The sequence below is a fragment of the Melozone crissalis genome, unplaced genomic scaffold, assembly GCF_028551555.1.
Source record: "Melozone crissalis strain CALT ecotype California unplaced genomic scaffold, PUWL_Pcris_2 ptg000042l_1, whole genome shotgun sequence".
NCBI classification, from domain to species: domain Eukaryota; kingdom Metazoa; phylum Chordata; class Aves; order Passeriformes; family Passerellidae; genus Melozone; species Melozone crissalis.
In genome coordinates this window covers 26,755,275-26,782,940 of record NW_026535820.1, presented here as the reverse complement: position 1 = coordinate 26,782,940, position 27,666 = coordinate 26,755,275, and the positions used below count along the sequence as shown (strand labels likewise).

The 27,666-nt window shown below is 36.2% G+C and overlaps 1 protein-coding gene across 2 annotated transcripts in view; it reads right to left on the bottom strand.

Moving 5' to 3' along the window:
- The window catches only part of DOK6 (docking protein 6), a 240,853-nt gene that overhangs the window by 194,726 nt on the left and 18,461 nt on the right, over positions 1-27,666 (bottom strand). The window contains exon 1 of one of the 2 annotated variants that reach the window (XM_054284602.1): positions 26,042-26,090. The exons of the other annotated variant lie outside the window; for it this stretch is intronic. Within the exon in view, the coding sequence (XP_054140577.1) occupies positions 26,042-26,086 (45 nt within the window). The 5' untranslated portion in view covers positions 26,087-26,090. Of the gene's footprint in view, positions 1-26,041; positions 26,091-27,666 lie in introns of those variants that run through there. 2 annotated transcript variants of the gene reach the window in all.

Sequence of the window (27,666 nt, the reverse complement as noted above, 5' to 3'; positions counted from 1 at the left end):
AAACTGCAAAACTTCCAGAAATTGATACTATATTTTCCTTTTATGAAGGAGCAGAGACTTGTGTTAAACTCAAGCTGAATTACACATATTGTTTATTCGCGCTCCTGTAGAGGTACCTGAGGTAAAACAGCAATCAAATACACTTCTTAAAAATTACTTAAGTAGCTCTTAATGATACATTTCTTCTGGTAGCAAAATATTCTCTCCATCCACATGAGATGGATGTGTCCTCACATCAATCTCAGCCTTTTCCCTTGAGTTTGGGACATGGACTTAGCTAAAATTACACTTTCTAATTGAACTCAAGCCTAGTTTGCTGCAATGCCACTTCATTGCCATTGGTAATGTAAATCAATCAGTGCTATAGTGTAATGACTGTAAAAGCAGAAAAGACCAGACTGCTGCTGAGACGTATTTTTGCATGACTAATAAACTAGAAAACTTACAATGTAAATAATAATTGAGAAATAAAAGTTTAAAACAATGAAAAGGCATTAGAACTGTAGAAACATGATAATTTTGCCCTTTCTGTTGAAGTCAGAAAAGATGAATAGCAGATACCAGTTTATTTTAATATGCTTACAACAGAGGAAACTGTATCCCTAAATGCCGCTATACCATTTTATGTTATCTTTTCATTGCCTCTAAAATCTGCTATATTTTTCTTAGACATATAAAAATATATATTTTCAGATTTACTCTGGAGATACTGCCATTTCATATTTATTGCTGAAGGTTCACTGCAATTCTTCACAGACTTTCAAATTCTTCCCTAAATATCTAGGGTCACATTCCATAAAACAAAAATAGATGAACTTCACCCTAAACATTAAACCATTTTCTCAACAGTAATTATTTTTCTATTACACACTTTGGCCAGCTGAGTTCTAGGAACCACAAACGAACTCCTTCTTGGCTAGGCCTTGTGAAGAAATAATACACACAGAGAAACGTGACCTAAAACAAATGTGTTATGCTGCATGAATCCCTACTGCAATCTCCTTTTAGGTACAAAAAGGCTGCTATGAGGTCTTCCTGAAGCTTCTCTTCTCCAGACTGAACAATTCCAACTCTGTCAGACTGGATTTTTACAGGACAGGAGCTGCAATCCCTGGCTTTCTGACTCTCCTCTGGACCTGCTCCAGCTGGTCAATGTCCTTCTTGTGTTTGAGCCCCAGAGCTGGATGCAGCACTCCAGGTGGGTCTCACAAGAGCAGAGCAGAGGGGCATAATCGCCTCCCTTGCCCTGTTGAGCATGTTCCTGTTGGTGCAGCCCAGGATGCAGTCGGCTTTCTGGGCTGTGAGTGCTCATTGCCAGCCCATGTCCAGCTTCTCATCTACCAAGTCTTGTTCTTCAGGCCTGCTCACAGCTTTAGACAGACAAAAGGCAGGTTCAGGGCAATCTGCAGAACTGGATGACTTTTAGCAGTCCTTTGCTGTCGTTGGTTGGTGGGAATCCATAAACTTTAATTGTCCTGTAGTGCTCTGTGACACTCTTACTCCAACTGGTGACAGTGGCAGAGCAATTTACCGAATGTATATAAATGCTCTGAGCAAAGAGCCAGAAATTTTCTGCTAGGGATCATCACCTAGGCTAAAATTTCTTAAACTTCAGAATCCTGAAGCAACCACCCTTATTCTATTTCTCATACAGAGGAACATGTGAAGTGAGCCGTAAGGTCTGGAAAATTACACCTGCATGATGTATAAAAAATATACACAAATACAAAGGATACCTAACCACTATAACTTGTCACCATTTCTTTCTCCAGACCCAGCTACAGTCCTCCCTCACCCTAGCCAACCCTCACTCCAAACCCCTGGTTGGGTACCAAGGATGCAAGTTACAAAACAGCTGAATAAATTTAGCTGCAATTATAGACTGAAGTAGTGTTATTAATTATGAGTAGGTCAAGGGTTTAAGGAAGTAAATGCCAACACAGGAGGGTTTAATACCTTGTGTCATCCACATCAGTGCTGACAGTATAGGAAAGACACATAGGAGCCATGAAGAACCTTTCCAGGGATTTGCAGGTACCAACTATTCCTCTCCAAAATGCTGTCTGACTGGTCAACAAAGACATAGGAATGGTGAGCACACTACTGCTTGATCTAAGAACCCAGTAGGTCCTACTGAGTCTCTTATGTATCAGGTAAGAAAGTATTGGTTTACATATTCAAGTTATGTATATCCTGACTGCAGAACTTCTTTGCATAAACAATAAGACCCAAAACAATCTCCACTACAGTTAAATATTTTGGCTGCATGAATAATATTTGGCTGATAATAGCTTGGGATAAATTTAGTATTGTTTTATTTGGCAAAGGAAAATATCTTGAGAATTTTATCTATAATGTTATCTCCTTTGTTTAAAAATTTATGGTTTTAAGCTGTTTGACATAGGCTACAATGCAGAACTGCTCCTGAATTTTAGGATGTCAAATGATGATAGTTTATACTTTATGTAAAGAAGGTGTTCTATTATCTACAGCTGGCTGAGACAGTGAATTTCATCCTACCAGATTACAGACTGAGAGCATATAAAGTATACGTTCCTGCCTCCTAGCTCCAGAAATGCAACACACCTGGGCATGAAGCCACCAACCCTCAGGAATACATAACACTTTCACAAGAGAGCAAGAAATACAGAAATACAAGAAACTGAAAATATACCACATCCCCACACTGGCTGCTTACAGGACATAAAGTCTTTTTTCTCATCTACAAGTTCATAAATAAATTAGGTCTTGGACACCAGGGGAATATATAAAGCAGTGGGACAAAAGACCAAGGTCAAAAGTTTTGTTTCTCACACGTAATGGATCCGCTATGTAGGTATATAAACTGCTGAAGGAAGTGGGTTCATCAGAGCAAGTATGATACAAGTCTGGAATTAACTTTGGGATACAAAAAGGAATGAGCTTGTCACCATTTTCTCTTCTAAACATTGTAATTCTTTACTCATGCTTCTTCTGGAACCTAAAACAGCGAAAAAAAAAAACAAACATTAAAAAGTCCAAAACTTTTTGAGTGGTTGTCAGGTAATGAATGAATTATGTGAGGATGTACATGCCCTAAATAAAAGGACCTAAGAACCTACACAGGATACTTTGGTGCTCTTGGTGACAGGTTCTCCCAGCTCTTTCAGGTTTGTGAGCTCACTTTATGAGGTCACTCTGTATGAGACAGACAGTGGAGCCCTCACTGTGCTGTTCCTGTACATGGTTATCAACAGAAGGAATGTGCCAGCGCAACTGAAAATATCACATTTTAAAGACTGGCCTGAAGAAACCAGAGTTTTAAGGAAGAGACATGTTTTTAGATTAAGACAACCTGCATTTTCTACAAAACACTGAAAACATCCCTTCTTATCTATACACAAGTCTGAGCTTGGTCATTTTAGCTGACCTTTCTTGTTAATACAATGGAGAGACAACCATTGATCTAAACAATGTAAACTGTCAATAAGGCACAACAGCTATTTTTTAAAATCTTATGTTATTGATAAAATTAAACTTAATCCCTTGTCAAATTTATTTTATGACAATGAATTTCTGACACAGTCTTTCTAAACCTTTCATCTTTAGTTCTTCCATATGCAAACCCAAACCACATGCTAAAACACACACTTGTAATGAAGAAAACCTGTGGCGATCAATCAGAGGGAGAACAAAACCATAAAATATGCAACAAAAATCAGCATGACACAAAGATGATAGATCATAATTTAGCATTTGTTGTGTTTCCTGGGAGCTTACACAGGTCTGTTTTTATTTAATTATCACAAGAGGTAATAAAGTTAGAGGCATACCAATGGGGAACAGGTCATTACTGAGAGTTGTTAACTTCTTAATATAATCCACTGCTCTTTTAATCACTCAGCAACTAAATTAATTAGCTGTTAAAGGTTAGAAAACTTTTCCCCAAACCTAAGCAGAGTAAATAATTTCTTTCTTATATTCCACATTCTAGACACATTATAAATAAATTGATTTTATTTCAAATTATAATAAACTATTCTTTTCAATTACTGTATAAACACTTGATAGGAATGTAACCTGAAAAGATAAAGTATCAGGTACATGATAAATGTAACTTTTTCCCATACAAATACAAAATCAGTCACCTTTTCAGTACCTATGAATTCTGTCAAGTAAAGATATAAGTAAAGATATGACATGAAATTTTCATTATAAGTACTAAAGGACCTCCAAGCCACAACTGAAGACTCTTATGTGTCTTGTATGAAAAGCAACTTATACCAATGGCTACCAGAATCCTGGCAGACACATAAGACAGTAACGAAGATTATTTTCTGTGAGAGAATGTGCATAAAAAGTTATGTATAAACATTGTCTTAAAATAAAAAGGAATTACCTGCCTTACACAGCAGAGTAAGAGTGCAGAGGTATTGAATCAGATATAGCTTGTAGATACAGTCATACACAAAATTACATAAGTGTCAAGGATTACTTGCACAAGATACGTTTCTGCATTAAATTTCTCATTCCCCCATTGTCACTTGTTCCCACCTTACTGTCATGTTTAACACCTACTTCTCCTTCCTTCTCCTAAACTCCTACACACTCATACACAAAGATTCTTTCATTGCTATCAACTACTTAGTCCATATGTCCAAGACATTTTTAAGAACAGATAGTAGTTTTGGATAAGACTGGTTACTTAGAAAACAACACTTTCTTTACTGTGGTACTCAAAAAATTGTATTTTTTCAATTTTTCTAGTGCTGAACTTGATAGCAGTGTTATTACAGGCTAAGAATGCATCAAGTGCAGCACATTGTACAGTTCTGATACAGCAACAGAATCATTTGAAATATATGCATATATATAACCAGATAAAAATCCAATAGCTGAAATAAAGCTAAGCCTCACTGTGAAGTTAGAATTTACACTCTGATTCAGACTCTCTCTGTATATGTTATTTTAAATAATTAACTACACGTATGAGTCAGAAATTGGGTTTAAGTCCAGTATATGTCTCACAAAGAAGTCAATATATTTTTACTCAGGTTTTACATTACAAGTTGGTAACTCCGTGGTCTTTTGTCCACTGGTAAACCTAATTATTTTTCACAGAGCTGAATCCTCCCTAGAAGACAAAGATATCTGAAAACACTACATTTCTCTTAATAAGAAACAGATAAACATAGGCTTTTATTGGAAGAAAAACTTTTTAAAGAATAGTATGGATGATATTATGAAATATCAAGTGGACTTCTCTAACCTTCCCATTAAATCAGTTTTAAATATAAATTCTGAATTGAATCTGAAATTTGTTTAAAAACGTGTCTACTGTCAGCTTTTTATAGAATTAGTTTCAGGGAACAGATGGACATTTGAATATCTTCTTAAAAATGTGTATTTATGTAAGACTTTTCATAGAGAAAAAAAAAGGCTGCATTTAGAGAAAATATCCAACAGGAAGGTAAAAGAAAAATCCAAAAGGAGGACTGGAATGTTTCAGGCTATGTTTTAAGGATTAACAAAGTATCTGTAACTGAAGACACCACCAAGCAAATACTGTGGTAAAGCTAATTTTTGCAAACATACAGCAATATCCACACACCTGAAGTATTCCTTGCCAGTTCCTCAGGATTTAGTTTACCTTAATCTGCTTCCAATTTACCAGTCATACTGAAAATACACAATGTATGTCCTCACTTACTTCATGTTCTTAGACATGAATATTTATTGGCAGTTCTCTTTTTTATGGTGGTAAATGTTGAAATTTAGGTGTTAGCTCACATTTTTTCGTATTGTTGAAATTTTTCGGAGGTGATTTATAAAAAAATCCATTTTTAATGACTTATAAAACTAGTTATATCAAGAACATAATGGACTTCTTCAAATTTCAAGTATGCTTATGTACAAAATAATTATTGCCTAAATTCTGCTCCTGCAATGTGCTGGGCAAAAAAGCAAAATTATTATAACAACAGAGACTGGAATAAAATAAAATGCAGAGCTCAAATCTTTATAATAAAATTAATTTCTTCCCTGTCTGTTGCACAACACAGTAATCTTACATTCACTGTGTACTTCATTTTTCCTTTCCTTTATCTTTGCATTTTTATCTGCCTTTGTAAGCTAAAGAATGAACAGTTCTAATACAGTGAATTATACATTTTCAAACAGATCAAGCATAATTATGAGAAAAAAAAAAGAACACATAAAGCCAGTTACTTTTGACCTTACTCAATCCAGACTTAAAAACATGACTGTGCTGACTAACACTGCATTGCTGAAGGTCAGCAAGATCTAATGCCTGACTGTCCTGAGAAACAAATGAAACCATTCATTGTAAGCTGCCATGAACAAGCGATAGCAAATACTTCAAACAGAAATAATGGAAAACAGTGCAGAATGAGCAAAGATATCTGCAGAAATAAAGCAACTTTTAAAGGGTTGCAACTTTTTCATGTACCTCTAACCACCATCACTTCTATGTAATGTACATCTCCATTCACACCATGCAAACGTGTTACTTATTACCTACTGCTGTTAAGTTCTCTTCATTTCAGATATGATTCTAAAAATGGTACATGACATTCCATTTATTAGTTCTTCTAACAAGGTGTGCTTTGTCTGGGATTAAGGTAATTTTCCTCACTGCAGCCTGCATGATGCTGTGTTCTGGATTTATAGCCAAACACAGCGATGTTTTGGCCATTCTTGGAACAGTGTTTGCACAGAATCAAAGTTTTCTCTTCTGACTACTTTGACTCTTTCTCCAGCATGGGATGGCAAGAAGCTGGGAGAGAAAACAGCCTGGAACAGCTGACCCAAATTAGCCATACCATGTAACATAATGTTCAGCAAGAAGAACTGAGACAGAGGAAGGGATTGCCTCCAAATGCGGCTGATGCTTGGTCACCAGCTGGAAAACAGTCTGCTTGTAAGAGGTTGTTTCTTTGAATTGGTTTCCCCCTTTTTTTCTTCATCTGTTAATTTGTCTTTATCCAATGAGTGCATTTTTCAGTTTATTTTTTCTTATTCTTTCCCCTAACCTGCTGGATGGGGAGAGTGAGTGAGTGAGTGAGTGAGTGAGTGAGTGAGTGAGTGAGTGAGTGAGTGGCTTTGTGGGTACCTGGCTGCTGGTTAGGGCCAACTCATTACACAAGGCTATGTAAATGTAGCTTTCAGTTCAAACTGTATTTGTATACTTAATGTAAAACATCAGAACTCTCTTAAGAGAACCTTCTGCTACTCCACAGAGCCCAGAGTGACATGCTGTCCTGTATTATGTGGCTCTTACCACACACTGTTTGCAGAACAGAGCTGAAAATCACATAAAATTGTACAGCACAAATTTCCATGCAACCAATAGCACTGTGCTTTTCATATCCAAGGATATTAGTAACTTGACTGCAAAATCATTTCTTAAGAACTCTGTCACCTCTCCTTCCTTCAATGATATCATTAAAGCACATCAGCCCTTCTTTCTCTCAGCGATACATTATATGGACAAGATAAACACCACATCTTTAAAAACCACACCAGTGAATGGCATTAGCTGTTCAGTAAGTGTCACAAAATTGAAGTTTGCAGTAACCAGATGATTATCAGCTGTCCTTTTGTGTTTGTTTGTTGTGTGGTGTTTTTTTCTACCCTACCATCTCATCTGACACTATAATTACTCTTGTACATGAATTCAGAGAACATAGGCAAAATTTCAGTATCATAAGACACAGAGGTTTCATTACCATATATGTGGAATGCCTGAATCATTTGGAAACAGGCAAGACATCAGAGCTCTGCAAGGCTGAACGAAGTACACCAGGCTACATTTTATCCCAACAAACACAATGCTTCTGAAGAAAAATGCAACACAAGAAAACATTATACGAAAAACGCATTAATAAGAACATCAATAGAAACTGGCTAAGAGAAATTCAAAAGAGAATGAAAAATTTGTTCCTAATCTCCAAAGGGAAGAAACATCAAAAAAAAAAACAGTGAGGCATGATATAGTTCCAACTCTAGAAATTCAGTAAACATCAATATTTAAACCAAAACAAAGCTTTCAATAGTTTACCTGTCTGAGGCACATGTCCTTTTATATCTCTGTCATTAACAACTGTTCATCTAACAGTAAAAATTCCTCTACTGCTATTTTCTGTATTTTTTTTAATTAATAAAATACAAAAGTCACTTCCAAGGGAAGGCAGGGGAGGCATTGTAGATTTCAATACAGTTTTCCAAAAGGAGATTGAACTACTTGTCTTGAAATGTAGTTCAGCTTAACCAGAAGAGTATTACAGATGACTGCTTTTATTCCAATAAAGTTGCATCAAATAAGTCCACCAAACAATACCATCTCTTTTATGAATAAAATAATTTCTGGGAAAAAGCAACTCTCCCAGGATTTCACCACCCTCCAAATGAAACTCCAGGAGTCCATCACCCTCCTATAAAATTCCAGCTATAACTCCAGCTAAGACACACAAAAATTAAAGATATATATATATAAACGCTTTTAAAGCTGTAATTGTTGAAAATCTCAGTTTTCCTATGATTACCTATATTCTTTCCCAGATGACAATAAGAATTGTCATTAAGGTTATTTAAAACCATAACTTAGATTATGCCTTTTTAGCTTTATTTCCATAAAGAAATAAACTACTTGGATGTTCTATCTGTCATTTTCTATTTTTAGACATTTGATCCCACAAAAAGTAACTGTCCTAACTAAAATACTTATTTATCTAGAAAATTAGAGGAAAGGTTATAAATATATTTTCTGCACAGAAGAAACCTAAATATATCTTATAAATATATTTTCTGCACAGAAGAAACCTAAAACAAGTTATTACTACACAAGAAGCTACCTGATCATATTTGCAGAAATATCTTGCAGAAAGACAGAAAAGTTTAATTTTTCTTTAAATCCACTCCCTCTGTGTGTTAGGCAACTTTCAGGTGAGATCAGTTTCCACCTAGATCTGAACTGCACTAATTTCCTGAAGTACTGCTTTAGGGCAGGATATATATAGTGCAGTGGCTATGCTACAAAAAGAAATTGGCAACTTCTGCTTCAATCTAATAAAAGTGACCTGAGCATGTCTCATAAATCTAGCTTTCCCAAGGTAAAAATGGAAGCAATTTTAATTTCTGAAACCTTAGGACTAAAGTTCTACTGGACATAAGAGAGCACAAGAATTCACACAAAGCAGCTGTGAAAAGGGATAGTGCAAATCACAGCGCTGCATGAGGACCCTCAGTCCTACACAACCTCTGCTTTAGGAACGTGAGGCAACTTTTAATGTGGCCTCCTGAATAACATCATTAACAGTGATCTTTTCTCATGGCAAATGCTAGATTTTCTGAAAAACAGCTGATCACCAAAAATACAAAGGAGCAGTGATCCCTATGTGTAGGATCCTCAGTAACCTAAGAAAGGAAAATGGAGCACACCACTGGCAACTCCAAAGGCCACTGAAGGAAAACAATGAGATGGTTGTCCATGTTGAAGACACCCACTGAAGCAGGTAAACAAGGAAACTCTCACCAGGAAGCCATGTTCATTAAATGGGGTCACCAGGGTGTAGGACTTTTTACAAAAGAATTTGGGAATAAAGCAGTGAAAATATTTGATATTCCAGATGTTTAGGGACAGGATCAAAGATAAGCAAAAAGAGGGATCAAGATGGATCTGGGAGGGATAAAAATGGGAAAATAGAAAAGGACAGAGGTTGGTTGCATGTAAAGGGGTTGCTCAGCATGTCTGAACCTTGTGCTACACCATGGCCCACCCTATCTCCTGACTATGTGTGGGTGCACCCTCAGCTCTGAGCATGCACACGTGGGAGCCAGTGAATTTCGAGCTGGACTCATCTGCAAGCACAGGGTGAGGTCTGAGTGCCAGCAACTCAAGTGGGACCATGAATGTCAGGTCCAAGAGCTGCAAGTGGGGAGATTGAGGTTCTAGGAGTCATCTACAGCATAGGTAAAGAGTCTAAGACCAGGTACAGGAGAGCAGAGACTTGTAATGTCCTGTGCACATGTTGCTGAACAGCTCCTCCTTGCTGTCCTGGCAACATAAACAAAAATACGACTGGGACAGAAGATCATCTATGCAGGTGAACAACTAAATGTTAAGTGCAACCAAAGCAGGGTGTTTCAATGCAGCAGTATGTGTGTTCATGAGGATGAAGTTATTCAGATGTTCTACTGTGGTGCCATTCACTCTGGATAGAGAGAAAAAATTACAAGCAATGGTAGTTATGTCAGGGTCTTGCTAAAAATTAAATTTGGATAAATATGTATCTAACTTCATTTCTAGTCATTCTAATCAAATGACTCACCATATAAAATACCCTGCTATATTCAATTACAAAAGTTAGTTTTCTTCACTTACTTCCCTAGTGTCTTCAGTAATCATTAATAACCCTACTGGAAATGGCTGAGGCTTACTCTTTTGCCAATGACTTTGGTAGAAAATGTGTATTCTTCAAGTGTCATGACTTACAATGGAAAATTTCAGTTTTCATAAGAAATCACAATTTTTCTTTTAGAAAACTGTTCCAAGTCACCTAAAAACATCCTACCTGCAACTCAAACCATCCTGAAGCCAGAGTTAACAGGTTTTTCAGTCTCGAACTAGCCTGGTGAGGTGATATAGATATCAAAGCTTTCAAATTCAACTCAGAAGTACATTTAGACATCTCAAAACCTCAGGAACAACCTAGAAATCCTGGAAAACCTAGATACCAGGTCCTTGTTTTGATGAAGATTCTCTTTAGATAAAACTCCCAGGAGCTTGGATTTAAGAATGTGTAGAATTTTCAAGAAGAGAGAGGGTCTCAAAAGCCTACTTACAAGTTTGAAATGAAACATTTTTTTCTATAAATAAACTTCTAGAATTTCAATTCTGCAGAAAATGCCAGCTGCTCCTTCCACTACAGATTTTTTATTCTCTTCCTATTAGTTTCTAGTTTGGAGTACTGAGCAGCACTTTCCTTTCAAACTCTGGGGAAATAGAAATCTCTGTAAAGTATGATACTTGCTGATATACCCCTCAAGATAAAATTAGACTGCGAATCTCCTGAAATATTTTCCACAGCTCTCTGAAAATTTGCTTAAAAATGCATTACGTATATGTAAATTCATAAACACATACACCATGTCTATTCACATAAACACATATGATATGAACACATTTTTGTCCAATGTCTAGCGACTGATCCACTGGAATGATTCTATTCCTCTGCTTTGGCTACCTCCTAAAACTTTCATTACCTCCTCCCCTCCTTCATTTGATGCAAATATGTGGTCTTAGAGTGAAAAGTTCAACTTCTGTGCATTTGTGTTTGATTATGGTAATGGTTGCAAATACACAGATTGAAGAATTATTTTTTTCTCAGTGGCTAACGCGGAAGAGTGCTGTGTACCTCCATCTGTCACTGACATGAAATGTGACCTTTTTAGATACAGTTTCTTCATCTGTAAAATGAAAATTGTATTAACCTACTGTACATCAGAACATTAATTTAATTAAGGCTTTGGGGAAAGAAAGCTTAGAAACAGATGAAAAGCACTTACAAGTAAAAGTAATATAACTGCTACAAATCAAAAGATATTTGGAATGAATATATTAATCCAACTGTTTTTAACATCAGGATTCATGTAGAAAAGGGATATGAATTTCCTATTGATTATTCCAGTCTTTTCTTAAAACATCTGGTGATTTCTTGCACTTTTGGCACTGATACTTCCATAATTGTATCCTGAATAATACTGACTATTTGTAGTAGCTGCATTGCTAAATAAATTCATAAATAAGGAGAAGCAAAGAGAGCAAAGCCTCATAAGCCTCATACAGAAGTAGGCCTTCTATTTATGACTTTCTAATAATTTCCACAGCAACATGTGGCAGTCTCATAAACATAGACATCATGAAATCATGACATCTTGGGTTTGAATAAAAGCCACAGTCCAGAAGTGGAAATGCTAATAAAACCTAACAGAAACATCCATAAAACCTGCTAAAATAATTAAAGGCCACTTAAAAAATCTCTAACCATTTTTGGACAAGCTCTTATAGATTACCTCCACTTGGAGAAATACCACTGCATTCGTACCAATCCATGGTTTTCACACTCATATAGCAGACATTACACAAATGTTAAAGGATGATCTCTAAGTTTCTGACAGGTATTATTTCCATTATTAGAGCCCATTATTGCTATTACATTTATTTCCCAGGTTAATAAAAATAATTAATATTTATTTTAATATTGAGCAATACTAAAATCCAAAAATTATGATAATATATTCTGAAAAATGTCCCTGGAAGGCTCTTCAGAAGAAACGAAGCCAAATTAACATAACACAATAAATTAAAATTACAGTTAGATAGTAATGTATTATTTACATCCTGAAGAAGAGCACCTTGAACCCATATATATGGATTCTTAAACTGTTGCTTCTCTCACTGCAATTCTCATATTCCCTTTGTTACTGTCTCTTTTTACTTCCACTTAACTTTCACCGTAGTTTGTGTTTTGAATTTTAAAGCATATGTTTGTAAGCATATGAAGAAAAACCGTTACAAACAACAACAGAGTCTGGGTCTCATGCTTCATAAAGCATGAAAAAAATTACCTCCACCTTGGAAAGCAGTCCAGATTGTAAATATACAAAAAGCATCTAAATTTTTCAGAACAACTATGAAACATATACTTGCTTGTGCATTTGTACATGTTGTTGGTTGACTACATGTCTAATAGTAAAAAAAATTAACTATCCAAGGTGAAGGAGCATTAGTTTTTTAACAGGGCTCTGTACTTCAACAAATTACTGATGTGGAATTGGTGGGCTTATTGCAGGATCTAGTGAATAGATCTAACAGTGGAAACCTGTCTGGCAGATTCAGCCATTTGGACCTTTCCATGATGAAGAAGGAGGTGACACTGACTTCTACAGGAAAAATGTAATACTTAGTTCCACAAGATATTTAGACCAATGAATCACTTTAAATTATTTACATACCCAAAAAATTAAAATTAGTATTTTCACAAAAAAAAATAGGTAGGATTTGTCCTTTATTTTACAACTCAGTTTCTCAGTTATTTGTCAATATTTTAATTATGCTTTTTATAACTTAGTCTAGAACATTTCCCAGTACAATACTTTCAACTGATTTTCCTCGTAGTTTGAATGACATCTACTGTGTTAATTACTATCTGAATCCAAAGGGGAAAAGGGGAAGGCAAATAGGGAGGGAAACGTAAAAATATGAGTCAGTAACTCTAGTAAAGTGTTAATCATCAGTTTAAAATTGAAAATTCAAGAGGTAGAAAAGATAATAAATAAAAAATGTTCTAGCACTATCACACAATAATTAATGTGGGCATGCAGTAACTAAACCAAATTTCTTGAGATGCCCTAAGGCAGGCAAAAAGTAATACCCAATATCCTTTGATCCATTTTGTGAAAGTTTTACTGTACTTCTTGAGCAGAACTTGTGCTCTGCTCCACAAGTAAAATCCAGAAGCCAAAATGCAGGATCTCTTACCCCAGGTAAGCATTAATTAATTTTTTTTTAAATAAAAAAATAACCAGGCGATCAACACCAAGACAACTTCAGACACTGCCACCCTGCTGAATTTATAGCTACACACAACTCTGAGCAGGAGTAAGAATGAAGCCTCAATTCATCACACAGTTTCAACAGTAACACATTTCTTATGTCATCACTGCCCTGGTTTTAGATTTCTTAAACCATTGCTTCTTCAGGAACTGGAACTGAGCGCTTTTTTCTGCCCAACCAATGTAGCCCCTTCAATTCCACAATGTAGCGGACTGAAACCTCACTGTTCCAATTCCCTTTGGCTTTGTCTGGTTTTGGAAGTACTCAGCAGAGCATGAAAAGTGTTCCTTCTCTCACAGAGCCAACTTCCCCCAAAGAGTGATTATTTGTTTGCTAGGTACATTTCTTATGACAGTTTTATGCTTACATATACAAATGATAATAACATGTTTTCCAGAAGTATCTACAAAGGATAATGAGGGTAAATGATGACAAACTTCATACACTTTTATTGGGAACCTCAGAACCACTGCTTGGCACAGGTTTATTACTCTGACCAATGCTGAGATATTTTACCAGAGGTATGCATCTGTTGATGATCTCAACGTAAGGCTTATCATCACTCCTTTGCTAAAATATACATCCCTGTTTAGAAAAAAAACCCCAAAGTACCTATTGGTCTATTCAGAAGCATCAAATTGCTTCCATTATTTACCTGCAATTGTGTACAAAACAACGAAGACAGCTAAGTATGAGTCACACTAATCATATAAAGAGGATAATACTTGCAGCAGTAATGAGACATATGATAAGGAACAATAGGAATTGTGATTTTACTTGGGAAAAAATCTAATAAAAAAGTCTCTCAGAATTAAATTATAGTCTATTACATAGCACAGAGCTTTTCAAAATTGCAAAACTGCTGTCTTTATTTTATTATTCACCCTGAACTAGCAGCTCTCATAAACTTTCCAAATTCAATTGCTCCTACCCCAGCCCAATCTTCCCATCCAATTTGCATTAATCCAATCACAGCACTGAGTGGTTCCCTTGTGAGAATGCAGGCCCTTAAAAGAAAAGACTAGATGTATTTAAAGTACTTAACAAAGGCATCCCACTTTCCTTAAGGAAATAAAATTAACAATCTAGAAAACTTTATATGGTGAAATTTTAGGGACTATCTCTATATTTGTGTGTTTGAAGTCAGTAGACTTGCTATGAATAGATTAGTCACATAAACAGTCACATCAGCATTCTTGTTCAAAACTCCTATAGGTTTCTAGCAACCCATGAACCAAGACAAACCATAAACAGCAATGCAAAACCAGCTAAGCCTCCAAAGAAAGAACATACATGAAAGTACGTGGGGATGGGAACAGCCTCAGACAAAGAAAATGCACAAGGATACTATCCTGACACACAGCAAGAGAAGCTGCAGTTTTCTGAGGCATGCTGCACCTCAAAACCCCACAGCACTGAACTTCATCCTCAGGACCAAGTCTGGCACGTGTGGTCAAGAATGACAGAGCCAATCACTGAGTTTTCTTCTCCGTTCATTCACACTTGTATAATAAGTAGAGCTGGTGCTAGAATTTCCAAAAAGTGCAACACCATCCTTTTCAAGCAGGCAGAAGTCAAACTCAGGAAAAAAGTGTGACGTGGTAGGTAGTCTCATTAAAGGTTCCCTTTCAAACCCAAGGATTTAGAATATCTCTGAATGTAAAGCAGCTGCATGTTCTGCTGGACTTAGAGTTCTCCAGGCTACCCATGGGTCAGATCACACTTTGGAATATGTAAAGAACGATGAATAAACTTCCAGAAATGGCTTTTCACACATTTAGTTCAAGTTTTTAACCTTTTCATATTATGCTGTTGTCTTGAGAGCACAGAAATCATGAAGAGTAGTAGTAAAATGAGAAAAAGCAGGAGACACTATAGACATCACAAAATTGACATCATCTTGATTGTACCCGTAGTTTGGTTGCTATCTAATACAGGCTAAAAAGCTTTCATAGCTCCTTTCCAAGAGAAATACTAGAGGAAGAAGAGACACTAAATCTTCCTGAATTAAATTTCTTATCCTGACTTTGCATTGTGAATTGGAATGGCCTTTCACTCAGCCATCAACAATGACCTTCATTATGAATCCAATTTAATTGAATTCAATTTAATTGTGTAAGAAAAATGAGTGTTTTTATTTGCTGCCTTGTTTCTATGATATAAATTCCTGGAACCAGTTAATACTTGTAATGAGAGCATCCCTCTGTTAGTACTTAACCTACTGACTTAAACCCGCTCACGTGCCTGTACTGTCATCCTCATGAGTGCTCCAGCAGAGAACATGTTGTGTAAGCAAAGCAGCGACCCTGGACTGATTCAGCCTCTAAATTCTTCATACAATTACCACACAAAAAATAGAGCTTGTATAAACCTAAAATCTCAGGAGAAGTTTAGCTTTTTTAAAAGCATATTTCAATTCCATGTAACAAATCTCTTGAAGTCTTGGAGAAATGTAAGAACAAATCAACTGGGACAAGATGAGAGAATATATGAAGTGATAACATGGAAAATATAGTCAGTATATGTGGTCCAAGAAAATGTCCATAATAGTTTGAAAAAAGTTTCCAACATGTTTTCTGTCTTCTAGGTTGGTAATTAATATTTCTGCCATTTCTGTTATTTCCTGCTACTGAAATACTTTGGTGATGAATAAGTGAAGTGCTTAGGGTCAGCTATCATACCTGAGTGGAAAAATTATAAACATTAAATTATTATTATTAGTAGTAGTAGTAGTAGTATTAGTATTTTATTTCTTTTTAGTTTTAAATCCTGCAGACAGAAGGACATTTACTGTACCATATACTTAAATAAATATGAAATTTCATGAGAAATACTAGCCCACCATTGAATTTATCCTAAAAAGTCCCTTAGTCCTTTAATGCCAAAAATTCTTTTATTCCTACCTAATTGCCTACAGAGTAAAAAAAAAGTCTCAAGAAAAGAATGGGGGGAAAAAAGCTAATTATCTTGAAGTGATTCAAAGGGTATTGTTCTTGGCAAATTTTCTCCTTGGTACAGCCATTAGAATTCCTGATAATGTGAGGAATGAACAACATTTAATTATTACTGTAACAAGAAACATGTAGAAGAGAAGTAAGGAAGCACTCAGACAAGTACCACATTCCTATGTGAGTTAGAGAAGCACAAAGTTCTAAAAATCAGAAGCTTTGAATAATACTTTTTCTTTCCCTACTACATTTACTTTCTGTCTCACAGTCTTATTAACAATATTTCATCTAGGATTTCATGATCACCCAGTATTACCTTCTGCATCCTTGACTTCTACTGGGATTTCCTAAGCAATACCGGCAGAGGAGCATCTCAGAACTGTGACCCACATCTCCATAGGATCTGGGATGTTGTACTTCAGAGGTATCCATCTGTAGCTCTTCATTGTGTATTTCCAAATTTACTCGAGTTCCTGACAGGTGATTTACCCACCCCAACTGAATGCAAGTAGCTCAGTGAGAAGAACAGAGGATTGAATATTCAGATCTTTTCAGACTAAACCTGGGCAATCATGTATCATTCTATGTCTCCAGGGACAATAAATAGAACTTACAATTTCGCATTTTGCAAGAAACCTTTATGGCAACGAACAGCCAACAAAAAATGCATCTGCCTTAAAAGAAAAAATAACCACTTTAGTATGTTAGTATAACTCCAAGTATTTTCAGTGATCATATAAACATATGATCTACCACCTATGATAAACCACTGATTAATAATCAAACTGGTTTTTCCCTTCCTTTGGAAGGCTTCTAGTGACCTGTAAAAGACAGCAGTTTGTCATTCCAAGTCACAACTACATCATGGTCCAGGCCTACCGGTATTAAACACAATTCTTACTGTAAGCCACTTTGACAGTACTTGTTTCAAAAAGAAAAAAAAAACAGGACAAAACAAAACACCAAACCCAAAAGCCTCCTCTAAATCAAAGAGATTAGTTGAGAGAAATAATCCATTTACAAACTCAGATAGAAATGTACACATGGAATGATTAAAAAAAAATTTGGACCAATCAGTATTTGGGTAACAAGAATCTAACTTCTATAAAACTCACACACCAAATTAGATAAATTAGTATTAGCTGAATTTACTTGAAACTTCCCACCTTTTGGAGGCCTTCCTAATCAGAATTACCATAGTTCAGAACTCATATCTCAAAACAGAAAATGGTTGTCTCTGGATTAGGCCAAACACAATTTTTACAATTCATTTTTCAGCTGCTAAGCTCCACATAATTGGCTAAAGTTATTAACTACATTTTTAATTCTAATAGATGTTCTTTAAAAATATGAGAAGGGAAGGGTTGCAATCAAGTGAAAGATAAATTATTCTGTTGTTCACAAAGTTTAGGTATCTGTGCAAACTGGTTGTATACTTCTCATATGAATGAGTATGCTTGGTGTGGGAAGAGCTCTTCAAAATCAGCTTCTAAGGAGCCAGCTGGAAAGAAATAAATGATCAAGCAAATTAAAACCAGGCAATAGTGTCACTCAACCCTCTGGTTTCAGAGAACTTACAGCACATGATTTTTAATGGCTTGGTTTCCTTGGCAAAATAATGAAATAATTGTTCAGGTCCCCAAGAGATCCATGATTTTCAATACCTAAAAGCTTTTTAATCTGCATTTGTTGAATTACACACAGATTTGAGGACATCATAATCTTTGAGGATTAATCACATAATACCTAGCATAAAATGTTCCACAAATATACTGAAACACAGGCATGACAATTCATGGAGTGTTTAAATAAAAAACAAGACTGCACAAAGCTGTGAGGAGGAAAGGCTTTCCATCGTTTAAGCTAATACACTGAATAAACACTTTAAAAAATAACCTTGGCATAAGTAATAAAGCAGGCGCTAATTTTATAAAAATGTTCTTGAGAAGCTGTGCCGGTGGTCACAAGGGGCTTTCAGGTGAGGGAAGAGACGAGAATGTTGACTCCATGTTCAGAAGGCTTGATTTATCATTTTATGATATACATTACATTAAAACTATACTAAAAAGAATAGAAGGAAAAGTTTCATCTCAGAAGGCTAGCTAAGCTAAGAATAGAAAGGAAAAGAATGATAACAAAGGTCTGTGGCTCGGACAGAGAGAAACACAGCTCTGCCATGACTGGTCACTAATTCTAAACATCCACACGAGACCAATCACGGATCCACCTGTTGCATTCCACAGCAGCAGATAACCATTGTTTGCATTTTGTTTCTGAAGCCTCTCAGCTTCTCAGAAGGAAAAATCCTAAGAAAGGATTTTTAATGAAAAGATGTCTGCGAGAACAGTTCTTGAGAAGTGGAGACTGTAAATTCTCACTTAAGCGTCCTTCACAGTCACATATCCAAATCTCATAGGAAATGTCAGAACCAAAACACGCCGCGTATGATGACACAGCATCCACACTCAAAGTCCTGCATCCCTTCTGCGTGAAGGGTTTGCATGTGCCCCCAGTGCCATTTGCTGCACGCTTATTTCAGTGAAACGAGCGACGGCCGCTGCCTCAACAAACGGCGCCAGCAGAGTGGGGACTCAGGGCCACCCTGTGACATCGTGCAGAACCCCACACAAGGGGCTGCACAGCTACCAGCTACGCAGGAAGTAAGCAGCTGTAGGGTCTACTCCACACAGATATCAGAATAAGGCTTCTATAGAGCAAAATAAGAAGTTATTTTATGATTGAAAGCAAGATATATCCCCTGTCTCAAATCTGCGTGATGTATTATGGTAAATGAGGAAGGATTTTAGACTTACTGAAAGTGCTTAAAAAAATCAATCAAATTTTTCAAGATGTAAAGTTATGACACAAGAAAGTGTCCATTAAGGCAGGGAAAAATTTAAAAATCATTGATTTCTGGGGAGTTAGGATCAATCTTTTTGAGTATGAAATTGAGTGTGCAACCTTCACACAAGGGGCAAGCAATCTCTTTAACCTCACCTAAGGGACAACAATTCCACCTCGCTTCCAAAATAAGAAAGAATTGTTTTTACTCGTGAACCTGCTGTTTTCCTAATGATGACAGCTTGCTTTTTCTCTGCCCAGCTTTACAGTCCTGAGTTAAGTGAAGATCAGAAATGAATGATCACTGTACTTACCAGTGCAAAGGAAGGATAAGGAATACTACGATTTATCCCTGACACAGAGGTGCTAAAAGAGAAGCAACACTGGCACTATCTTTCTCAAGAACATGACGGTCACATTAAGATCAGTCTGCCATACAGGAAGTGTCATTCAAGTCCTCCATCAACTGGAAGAAGACATTACCCTTATACCTATGAATCATAATGAAAGGGCAAGCTGTGCTTCAGAAAAAAAAAAATAGTTTTTCTTACAGTCATCCCCTGATTCATAACAAGCCCATCAATTTTGTGCTTCCTAAAGGCACTCTCAGACACCCATTGTTACTACGCCACATCTTTTCCCCAGTAACTTGTTCAGGAGAGACACTTTTGAAGAAAAGAAATGGCAGAGAAAAAAGGAATTGGGAAACATGACAGTATTTGATCTTAAAAGACTGCTGTATAAGTACTTCTCATTGATCATTAAGAATGGGAAATACTTAGTAATATTGAGATGCAATGACATTCATAATTTCTTCTGTAAAGGAAATTCTGGTTTAAAATGAAGAACAATCTTACACTCTGATAGTAAGTATATTGATAAGCATTATTGACTACACCAGAGAATTGAAATGGATTTGGGTTTGTATGGCTCCATCCCTTTTCTAACAGTTCATTCTGCCATTTGCAAAGACATGCAATTCCACTTATTTTTTGAATAATTTTTTGATTTAAAATTAATGTTGTGAGGCCCTCAAAAAGCGTCATAAAACATTTCAAAGCCAGCAGAATGATATAATTTTTATGCAGTGAGCCCTGTAGCACTGCATTTCAACTGTCACGATAATATCTTAATATTTCATAAATGTTCTTCCTTACTTTATGAATTTCAGGCAGAAATATAAAAAGCAGTCTGAGTAAAAAGAGTATTTGTTGAATAACATGTTTCCCTGGCACATGCAAGGGGACTTACTGAATCAAATCCTGCAGAATTATTCAAGTGTTTGTCTGCATTGTTTATATTCTCCAATTCCAACATATTTTCCTCTTAAAATCAATTCATTCAGGTTTCTACTTTTATAGACATCCATCTGATAAACATGAAAGTTAAGCACACACTTTAAAACAAATAATTTTATGTTCATTCCAATTCAGAACCACGAGAATTTTAGGACTGTGTTTAATTTTCGCATTCAAATCAAGGGTCTTGGCTTTCTGACCACAGTAACTTTATGTGGCAACTGTAATTTGAGGTAGAATACTGTGACATTATCACAGAAACCAGTTGTTAGGCTTGGTTGAATAGGTGCTGGGCTTGCTGGAAATGTTTGTTAGTTAGTTTTGTTTTATTTTTTTTTACTCTGTAATTAACTGCAAAGTTTTTAAAGACACAATATAAGATGTGTCCCTAGTTAAAAGCAGAACAAAAAAAACCCTGAAGCTTCTTCCACTAATGCAGAGACCGTAACTAAGATAATTGTTTGTGTGCTGCTTAAAATGATGGAGTTGTCTGAACTTTGTGCCTAGATATTAGACAGACGCTTTTATTCCCAGCTTTAATTTATACTTTCTCTGATGTTTTGCAGTTAATCAAACCAACATTAGATATTTCTGTTAAAATAATTTACTTTTAATCTTATTATATATTATAAATCTTACTTTTGTGTTTGCTTTTTTCCCTACAGAAGAGACTTGCTATATTTATGCTACCTTAAAAGAGGTATGGAACAACAAAATCATCGCCACAAAAGTAATTTTATAATCTGTCTGTATAGAATTCAACAGAAACTGAAGCACAGACTGTTTCCAAGCACAATGTCAGAATTTTTTTCTTTTTTTGGGCAACTTTTCATAACAAAATAATGGCAGTTTTCTCTGTTCTTAGGCAAACAGCATTTTCCCTTTCCATACACATTCAGTGTCTTGGAGCTTTTTCACTCTAGCTCCCAAACACTACAGAGAAAAATCATAATGCATAATATTTCAACTGTGAACTTTGTAGCCTATCACAGACTTGCATTTGAAACCTTTCATCAATACTATTATTAAATATTTTGTTACTATCAGTTATTGTCCTTTTGTAATCTCCTTGCCTTCTGCCAACATATTTCTGCTACTATTCCTCAGTTGCCCTCTAACAATGAAGCAAATGACATGGAAGAGTTTGTTTTGTTGAGTAACATATCTATGGTCCAGAACAAGTACAAATTGCAAATGATGAGCAATTACTAAGCTCCAGGAGTTCAAGACTGGAATTCTGCTTTAGGCTTATATATAAAATATTGCACCATTAAATAATGAGACCACTGAAACTAAATAATTGGAGTCATAATGCTATAACTGTACACTTTTATCAATGTATGCATAGCTGGATTTCTACATACTACAGAAAGTGTAACTTAAGACCTAAGCTATGTAAAGAACCTAGATTGCATTTTCTGCAAGGAAAAACACATTTACAAAATGAAAATGTATAAATACTTAATATCTAGCACACCTGAAATTGTATTGTCCTAATAATGACTGGAATAAACCATTAAACAGGGCTGAAATACTTTGTCTAACCATGACACAAGTGGCATAATCCCCAAAGAAGATTTTTCTCCCCAGGAGGATAAATTTTAATTGCATTTTTTGTCAGTACAAAAAGTTATGAAAAACAATTTGTAGTTACAAAAGCACTATAGCCTTCTATAGTAGAAGATGTCCATTACCAAATGTGACTAGTGGACCAGACTCTTGGCAGTCATGAATGAAAGAATTTCATTTCACAACTAAAAAAAAAAAATCCAACATATTATATCACTGATTAGCATATGCACCTCTTCATTAAAAGGGATTGAGTTTGCCCTATCATAGTACATTTATTCACTAAATTTTAAATGCTTAAGTTTGGACATGAAAATCTGCACTTCTAATTAAAGATGTGCAGAGGGTTTAAGTGAGCCAGGCACTCAGGATTTTTGATATAAGGTTCATACTCTAAGTACAGGTCCTAATTGTGTTAAAGACAAAAGGCATGTTATGTGGTTTTTGGCTGACATCATCTCCATTTTACCAATGAAAAATAAAATGGAAAGGTGAACTCTGGTGATCTTACACATCGTGAGCAGGGCATAAAGTGGACCACAAGGGCTTCAGGATAACTTCTGGAGTAACTATAGAGGAAAACAGAAATAAGATGATACAGAGTTCTGGTAAAGAAGGAATGAAATCAGTTAAAGAATCACTGAGAAATCAGGATAAAACAAAAAAAAAAAGGAGTGAGAAAGTAAGTCAGACTTGCTAGAGAAGTTCTACACCACTCTCATAAAAAGTCACCCTTAAAATAACCTACTTTTATTAGCATTGAGGCAACTAATTTCATATGAAATAGTAGTATACTAAATTGAATCTCAAGTGTGAAGATGATAGTTTGATTCCTGTTCTTCTGTCAGCATCCTTACTCTTCTCAGGGCACCTTATCCACGCTAAAAAAAAAGATTCAGTCTCATATGAATGCATAACCAAAGAAAAATTTCTCCAATTTTTACAAGAAAAATTATATGTTCAGCTATTAATACAGTTGCTATCAATGTAAGGCCTACTCTCCCACCTTCAAAGCACACCTTGATGACATTAATCCAGAATTATTTCATCTGCAGCCAGGGATAAGCTTAACATAATGGAATCTTTCTGAAGTCAGGTTGATTAAAACAGCCCTATGAATGCTAACCAAGCTAAAAATAGGTGCTAAATTATTTTAATCTTGTTATTGAATAGTAACAAGACATCACAAAATGAAACCAATTTATATTATACAAATTGGTTTCTCTGCTCTAAAAGATCTCGGGAAATGGCAGGGCATTTCATTATGGGTGTGAAGGAAGGAAAAGAGTTGCAACACTTGAAGACTTGTTTCATACAACTGTGTTTTCCACATAAAAACAGGTTTTAAAAGATTCTGAGCAAACATATCCTATAGATCTTAGAATTTGGGTTAGACCCTCTTGAAAAACCTGAAGAAAAAGTGAGATTTAACCCGAAAGAACGTGAAGTCTCAATAGCTTTGTACGTCTGGGCTCAGCCACCCTTGTTGAAAGCAGTGCAGAGGATTGCCTGCTATTTGAAACACGACATGCACATGCTTAGGAATTATGTCTGGCAGATAAACACATCATCACATCCAGCCTCCACTGGCACCCTCAGCACAGAGCTCCCTGCCCAATTCACAGCCTGATGCCATGAGGACAGTGGGCATCACTCCCTGCAGCCTCAGGTACGTGGGAATGTGAAACGATGCACACAACAGCTCTACAACAGTGACAGTGAAACAACAAGCACTCAGACAGAAATTCTTCCCAAAAATGAGCCTTTCCCTATCTGACTGCCATTCTCCTTGCAGGATGACCTGCTCAGTTCTAAGGCAAAGCTCCTAACATACAGACACACAAAGAGGTTATTTACTGCAGGACTTGCTGCTGAGCCACGCTGTACAACACACAACACATATAACCAGTATGTAAAACATTTTCCAGCATAACAGTTTGTGCAAGCAATATTTGAATGCTGCTGCTGCAGGACCTTCAAATGTCTGTCAGAAAAGGGATGGCCAAGCTCTCTCAAACCAGGAAGACTTTTAGTTATCCTGTGCAAAATTCTCCATGCAGCCTCACGGTCACCAAATCTGTTGTACAGCAAGAACAACCTCTATTCCTTCCTGTATGGTTTCTGCAGGATCACTAGCAGTGGCCTGGCATTAATTGTACATTGGGAGTCTTCCTCATATTGCATCATATGTAAAATGAAAGATACCTTTGTCGTCTCAGTGCTTTGCCACCTATGTGCTTGGATATGTACTGAAGTCAGCTCAGCTCTCCTTTAATGTCAGTGTGTTAGACTCATTTACTTATAAGTAAAGGATAGTGAAATAGTATAAACAACCAGAAATAGTGTATAAAACCAGGGTCTGACATAAGATTTTACTGCATCATTTCATAAGCTTCAAGGAAAATACCCACAAAACAATTCCATACAGGAGACACATTTCAGGAGCACTTGTCTTCCAAGAATTTAAAGCATTGATAATACAAGAGAGTTGCAGGCCAATACTGCATAGAAATTGCTCAAAGGCCTTTCAGACATAAAATTGTGAAGCTGTTTTATCTAAAGGCCAGGAAATGCCTGAGGTCTCAATACTCCTCAAGTAAATGCAGAAATATATTGAATCCAGGCCTACAAGTGTACAGCACATATTCCCATAATTGTCAGTCTTAAACCCGCATAATTCAATTTCTCACAGTGTTATTTAGTAAGTTCTCAGATTCCAGTTTCTGTGAGAAGATAACCACATATGATCCCATTTTTGATGGAAAGATTAAAGACTGCATAACATAAGGAAGGAAAATCCTATCTTATGTAAGATAAAAATAGCTTAAAATCCCACAGACTGAAATCAAGATTTTCCTTTTATATTGGGATCTGACTCTAAGCTACCAATACTGTCATTCCTGTCATTCCAGAGGTGATCTCTCAATAGAAGCCCTGAGAAACACTACAGAAACATGCATGGAGGAAGAAGCTTCTGTCATAGTACATATCATAATAACTTCAAATCAGTATGAAGCTTTGCTATTCACTGACTGACAATTCAGAAATACTTTAGATAGGTGAAGTTCTTATTATGTGGCTTCTGCATGGTCTTCTAAGCAGAGTTGCAGAGACATATCTTAGGGAATTTTTCAAATAAATTAAATTGCATTCAACTATTTGTCTAAAGTATTTTTGGTGAAATTAAATATATTCCTTTACTTGATTCCTGCTCCTTTGTCATCTCTTTCACAATCTAGATGCATAGCTATTATAGGAAGTAACTTTAGAATTTAGACAAAAATGTCAGGTAACAACTCTATCTAATAGTACTATTATTCACACAGGTAATTTCTCTTTTTTTATTTTTGCAACAAAAAATTATTATTTTTGTTTAACTCAATTGCAACAAGGAGTTATAAATGCCAAACATAGTCCTTTAATTACTACAATTATTTATGCTTTTGTCAGAAATTACATAAAACAATTGAAAGCAGTATTCCTTTAATAAATCAGCATTTCATTCAGATATGAAAGGTCACAGACTATAATGTAAAAGGATAAAATGGCTTTTATATTTGCTAGCGTAAATGCATGTTTGGTTGCGCAACAACATCTCCAACAACATTACCAGTAAAGAGAAACATTCAGCAAATTCACCCTAAATTAAGGTGTCATGAAATCTGTCTAGCAACTTAAAGAGGGAGGACTGCAAAGAACAACCAACTTACACAGTGCTTGAACTGGTGTGAAAAACAGTGAAAGTTTTGAGGATGTCTGCACTTACATACCTTCTCAAAACAAGCTGGGCTTTTAATGTTGTGTTCAATCAACATCCTGCTTGCTTTTCCATCAGGGTAGCATCATTGCATAAACACACAATCAAAAAAAAAAAAAAGAAGAATGAATTTTGCTGAGCAGCCACATTTAACTACATGAGAGGACACTGATTCTCAATTCCATAAATAAGACTGTTACTCTTATCACATGTTTCTGCACTTTACAAATAAAGAGCTTGGCATTCTTTCACTCTGCATGGGTTGTCTCCTCACTCAGCACTTAGTTTTGCATCAGTTCCACTCACTGGAAGCTTCTTATTCAGATTTAATCTAATACTGATGATTATTACCAAGACAACAGGCAGAAAAGGGAGTGTGAAATATGAACACAGAGCTTGAAAAAGATTATTCTCATCACTGATGAGACAAGAATCACATAGCAGAAAATCAAACCATGGAACTTCCTGTGCCATCAAAAGGCTCTTAAATGTTTGATTGGAGAAACTAGTTAGCAAAAACTGTCCAAAGAGAGGAAACACATTTGAATCTAACACTGCTGAGAAAGCAGCATGTTAGAGTTTCCCAAGGATTGATAAGCTCTGTCCCACTGAGACTGCAAGAGCTGCTACACCCCTGATGCTGGCAGGCTTGCTAGAAGGACAAGGCAAACAGGCACACACAAACATCAGCAAGGTGTTGTACAGCTCATGCCACCCAAGAAGGAGCTCCTGGTGCTCACAGACAAGGCTATGGCATCATTTGCAGACCTGATAAGTGAAGAGCCCCCTGAAGCTCTTCCTCAATACCCAACTAGAAGCCCCTCCAGGCATGCCTGCCCAGTCCCCTGCTTCTGGGTACATCGCCTTACTGAATAAAACATGTCCAACCAGAAATACTGGTTGTGATTTGTGTATCACCTCAAGTACTACTTCTAATATGAAAAAGAGAATTTACAACGCTGACAAAGAGGTAGTATGATGGCTGTTTGCAGAGATCAAACCAAGAGAAACATTATCTTAATTGTCTGCAGTTTTCAAGGCCTCCAGTGGAGAAGATATTAGCTAAGAGCAAAGCTTGAGCAGTGTGCTAGCATTAACTGGGCTCCAAAGAAAATGGTCATACTGCCAAATGTCATTTTTCCAGCTGCCAAACCTTGATAAGTCCAAAGTCCTGTGACCTTGGACAGAAATTAAATCTTTGGAGACTCATGGGTAGATTTCCACGAGGGAAAAGATGAAGAACAGAGGTAAGTAGGGACAGGACAAGAGGAAATGGCCTCAAGCCATGCCAGGAAAGGTTCAGGTGGAACACTGTGGAAAATTTTTTCAGAGAAAGACTTATCAAGCACTGGAATGGGCTGACAGGGAAGAAGTAGGGTCACCATTCCTGGGAGCATTAAAGAACCAACTGGACATGACACTTGTTGCTATGGGTTAGCTTACATTGTGGTGTTTAGTAAAAAGTTGGACTTGATGATCTTGTAAGTCTTTTCCAACTTTAATAATTCTTTGATTCTATAAAATGAAAGGACATTATGTTGATAGAAGCTGCTTTTGTGGGGCAAACAAAAGCAGGAAAGAAATTTTTTAGAGTTTTGATTACTGGAATTGAAGTAAGCTGCTGACTCAACAGCACTG